Here is a 5296-nt window from a genome sequence, read left to right as displayed (position 1 = left end):
AGGTGAGCTGGTGTGCTTGAGCTGCAGCACGTAGCAGAATGATGAGTGAAGAAAGACGCAGAGAGTTTATAGAAAAGCACATTCCAGAGGAAGCAATGGTAGAGCTCCATCTAAGTTATTTTAGGAGAGGAAGGGATGATTTCTGAGGAAATAAAAACTAATAATAATCTAACTTTGATGAGACTTTGAGCTTAAATCAACGACAGGAGGCGACTTTATTGCTTCCATCATGTGCTCAGTGAGCAGACAGCTGTGACAGCCATAATATGTCACTTGTGTTTATTGCTTATTCTGCTGCCTCCAAGTAGTTAAAAAATCTATTACCTGAATTAATGGAGCTTTAAGTTAGCATGTTATTGCATGAGCATAAACCTCGAGTTGCATGTAAATGACGTGTCTTCCTGAAACATTTCCTCTCTCTGTGCTTAATGTTGTGTTTGATTTACGCCGGTCTGCACTCCATCCACGCCGCGGTCAAACTGTCACCAGCTCGTAGATCAGAGTCTGAATCAGAGCCGGACCTGTGATGAAGTTGGACATTTATTGGTGAGCTTTGTGGTCCAGGGACTCAGACTCCCCCACAGGTTTTCTCATTCAAAGGTGTGTATGTGCAGCCGCAGGTAGAGGAGATGAGCGATGGCAGGCAGGAGATTTCACCTATTTCCATTATTATCAGTGGCTGGAGGCGAGCGGTCAGACCTGCTGACAGTTTTCTTCCTTTTTTTTTGTCCAGTTTTTCATGAAGAGAAACACTCTGTGAAATTAAATCTGTTGACTGGCTTCCATTTTCTCTCTCCTTTTTTATTTCTATTGGTTTATCTTTGACAAAAACAGAACAGACACACTACGGTGAAACAGGACGGTGACCAGCAGTCAGGGGAATGTCTGACATCATGGACAAAACACAAAATGTAAAAATAAGTTCAGTATTAAGATCTGTGTCCTTTAAAACCCATGACTTTGGTTCATGCTAAGGCAGGTTCTTTTAACCCTGTTCAGGACTTTTGGGCTCTTTTGGACCCATTTGGTTTAGGCGACAGCTATTGTTTGTTTTTTAATAATTTTTTAAAATAATCGATCAGATGTTTGCAGGCTTTTCTTTACACTGTCAGTTATTCATTCACACACATTGATTCTGGTGGTTCTGTTGCCCTGGGGCGGGCTGACAGAGGCCCGGCTGCCATTCTGCCCTCAAACAACCCATCCGTCCACATCAGGTACGGTGGTGAAGCCCAAGGACACGACCACCATGACACGGGTTGCAGGGCGGAATCGAACTGCCGACCTTCTGGTCATTGACTGAGCCGCTCTACCACCTGACATATCGTCCTTAGATATAAAAAGAGGGACATTTGTCCTGCATTTGGAACCAAAATTCCATCAACTTATCAGACAATTTATTTACTATGGTATAAAAGTCTGTAATGAATACCAACAAGTATTTGGCATGTATTCTTATTCAGGGTCTGATGGACCCTGAAAGTCCTGAACAGGGTGAAGGATGAAGGAGTCTTCTGCTCTTAATGTCCTACAAGACTAAAGCACCACTAAAATCATTTATAAAAACACAATTAATCACTGATTAATACTAAATGTCACCTGACCTAATGCAGGTTTTACTCCACATTCTGCTACTATCGGCTAAATAACTGATCAAAGCTCTCTGACAGCAACATGCCAAAGAAGTCATTTCAGAGCAAAGCTGCCGTGTGAAGCTCTACGAGGACACGAGTCAAAGATGTGCTTCAGTGCGGTAGGTGGGGACGACCAGCGGCTCCGCTCCGGCAAACGTCGTCATCCGGCGAACGCTGACCACCAGAGTACCGTCAGGATTCAGGGTCCCGCTGACGGACAGGGGGTCCATGTCCTCTGGGAACAGGGACTTATGGGTAAATGTGTCACTGACGCTTCCATCATCCATAACCTGAAGAGAGTCAGAGGGAGAAGGAGGGATTGATGTGTGCTGCTGGTGAGGGAAGGAGGAGATGATGAAAAGAAAAGGTCACGGAGCACCGGAGGACGGGAGGAGGAGGAGGAGGAGGAGGTGAGAAGAGCAGCAGGGTGGAGGAAGGCGGCGGGGTGAGAACAGAGGGTGAGAAGCAGTGAAAGAGGAAGAAGCAGAGAGGTCAGAGCTGCTCAGCTGGTGGAAAAACAGGAGACAGAAGAAAATGAACACTGACTGGATCTCTGTGAAGATGATGTGTTGCTGTAACAGGGCTTCAGGGTGAGGTGAACACTTGTGGATTTTTGCCAATTTGTCTGCTGACCCCAGTTAAAGGATTCTCCTCCAGAGCAGCAGAGGCCCTTCCTACTTCTCCTGCTGCTCTCTCACCTTCTAAACATGATGAACGTCGAACCGTGGGAGAAGACGGAGAGCGAGGAGGCCGGACAGACGGACGGACAGCTCGTCAGCTGATCAGCTCAGAGAACATGTCTGAGGCCGACGTGATGGATTCATGGTTCCCTGTGAATTTACCGTGGAGTCGATCAATCACTGTTGGTTTGTGAGGAGACACTAATGTTGTCTTATTATGTGCGGTGGCATGAACAGGACAGCTGCAACTAATGATATTTTCATTATTGATTAACTCAGTGGTTCCAACCATTTTTGGCTGAAGACATTAATTAATGTCCACTTTGGACTCATATTACCGCTGGTGGCAGAACTTCGGGCCTTTATCCAGTCTGAGCAGCGACATCATCTGAATATCTGGAGCTGTTTTATAGCTGCACTCTTAGATATCTGCGCTGCTTTTTACGGTTAAATACGGTACTTTTGTTACTTTCACTTTGCAGCTACAGACGGGGAGAAACAAAGGAAAAGGCTGAACCCTGGACCCCTACAGTGGGTCTATGAGCCCCCTTAAAGAGAACAGATCAGTACAGAGTTGACATTTCCGTCCTGGTGGTCTCTTCCAGGACGCCTCCATCCACAGAACACAAAGGCTCAGTGAATGGTTCGATAAGAAACGTGATTCATATGATGTGACCAGATCCCAACCCAACATCTACGAGAGATTCTGGACGTATCGCCGTCATTAAAACGCCAAATGAGGCAACAGCTTTTTATAGACTGATGCTCAAACCTGCAGCAGAACTCAATAAATGCCGAGAAACAATCTCTCCACCTGCCTGTATCTCTCACAGTTAGTTTGCAGACTAACATTTAAACATACGATCAGTTTATGTAACGTGAACCAGTCAGCGTTCTGTAAAGTCGGTAAAATGCTGCTAACTTGTTAATGCATCAGGTGGTATAATGTACCTAATGACATCATGCTCAAGAAAGTATGGAATCACAGGAGTGCCATAATAAAAAATAAATCTGTTTTTTTTTTTAAAAAAGGAAATAAATGTGTAAATATAAACAAATTTAAAGAATATGGAAATATAAAGATAAGTTTTATCTTTGCTTTTCCCTCTTCTGTTAGTTTTTTCCTTTTCCTTTTCTATTGCTTTTCCCATTTTGCCTTTGTTTTTACTTGACGGACTGAGCTGCCAATCAAATGGCTTTGGGCGGGGCTTCAATCTTCAATGTGACGTTTGTGCATTTGCAAATTGTGTCATGTGTACTTCCTCTCAGCGGCAAGGTGACGTCACTTCCCTTTAGCCGTGCTAGGAGCTAGCTAGCTACTCACCCTGGACAGAAAGCCCCGCCCAAAGCCATTTGATTGACAGCTCAGTCCATCCAGTAAAAACAAAGGCAAAATGGGAAAAGCAGCGACAAAAGGGAAAAGCAAAAACCAAACTGACCTTTCTATTTCCATATATTTTAATGTTTTTATTTACTCTTTTATTTATTCCTCGTTATATTCACACATTTATTTCCTTATTTTTTAACAGATTTATTTTGTTTTACTTTGGCACGCCTGTGATTCCATAAGAACGCACCATTCTAGAAAAGCAGCATTTTATGCACATAGTTAAAGTTTTTATGTATTTATATTTCATAGTCCTAAAATTTTTTATGGCAAGTTAACAGTACATTTAAACTGAATAATAATCTGATTATCTCCTCTGCTCCGTAGATGTCCTGGCCTTAGACCCTCAGAGACCTGAAGAGGAGACCCAGTGTTTCACAGGATAACTGCACAAAAATAGAGAAAATACAGAAATAAAACACACATTTATAAAACTAAACTATAGATTTTCTATCTGATCTTCTTTAACTGCCTGATGAAGCCTCAGAAAAATCTCAGGATTCGTTCCTCTGAGATTTAAAACTCAATCGAAGTGACTCGTCAGTTGCATTCGTCTTCTTAGTGTTAGAAGTCACGTTAATGCCATTAAAGCTTTGAGCAGATTTCACTGATGATCCACCTGCAGGTCTAAAGATGATTCTGTGACGCGAACCGCACAGAAGAAACAAAACAACCTCAGATGCCCTCATCAGCGTGTCAGTCAGACAGCAGACCTCTGACTCATCTCCAGTCCAACACTCCAGACATGTTCATGTGTTCTCCGTTGGTTCTCCTTCACACCCTCAGGAGAACAATAGGGCACCTTCTCCTGATTTACCCTCACACACAGAAACACACACCTTCTGGGCGTGGATGACGACGTGGTGGTTGTAGGCCATCACCACCACGTCATGCGGCTCGAACTGGCTGACGTCGGCCGACAAGTAGTAGCTGTCTCCCAGACGTCTCACCCCACCTGGACTGGACTGCCGGCCCGTCACAGCGCCACCTACAGGAGCTGTGAGGGAAAAGAAGGATGTTCACATGGTTGGTAACACGTAGAGCAACGATATTAACGAGTGTTTTATCAGCAGAAATGCGTTAAAGAATGACAGAATGACTTTGTAGGTAAAATGTGAGGTACAGTGCTAAACAGATTTATTTATGCCCTAAAGTAATAGCATTGGGTTTTGTTTTTTTCAGGTTTCTGTAATGGTTAATACATGATTTTTAAAATTTTTGCACAGTGACATAAAATGATCTTTTCCATTATCGTTCTATTGGGATTTTTTAATATATATACATACATTCATTCAGCAGGGTATAGAATGCATAGATTTGAATCAAAATAATATTTTTAATGCTAAAATGTAATTATTTTTGTTACCCACAAATTTTCAAATGTACTATTTTACAAAAAAACCCCTGAGAAAATAGGAACGCACGTTATTATTCCTTGATAAAGATGTCAAATTACAGTTATTCACTTGCATTCCTGAACAGAAATATTAACTTTAGTGCTTCGTGTCCCGGTGAGGACACCCGGGATCTTCCTGCGTGGAGTCTCCATGTTCTCCCCGTGCAGCGTGGGTTCTCTCCGGGTTCTCCGGCTTCCT

The 5296-nt window shown here is 43.0% G+C and overlaps 1 protein-coding gene across 1 annotated transcript; it reads right to left on the bottom strand.

The window, feature by feature from the left end:
* Nucleotides 1-1732: 1732 nt before the first annotated feature.
* Nucleotides 1733-4698, bottom strand: LOC103359448 (alpha-crystallin B chain-like; the record flags this gene model as incomplete). Its single annotated transcript, XM_008284788.1, has 2 exons — nt 1733-1924; nt 4541-4698. Coding segments are annotated over 2 exons (350 nt in total), but the record flags the coding sequence as incomplete, so codon positions are not given.
* Nucleotides 4699-5296: the final 598 nt, after the last annotated feature.

The sequence above is a fragment of the Stegastes partitus genome, unplaced genomic scaffold (genome assembly GCF_000690725.1).
Source record: "Stegastes partitus isolate 25-593 unplaced genomic scaffold, Stegastes_partitus-1.0.2 Scaffold373, whole genome shotgun sequence".
Taxonomy (NCBI): Eukaryota; Metazoa; Chordata; class Actinopteri; family Pomacentridae; genus Stegastes; species Stegastes partitus.
Note: the sequence above shows the minus strand (reverse complement) of the source record. Positions and strands in the feature narration are given on the sequence as shown.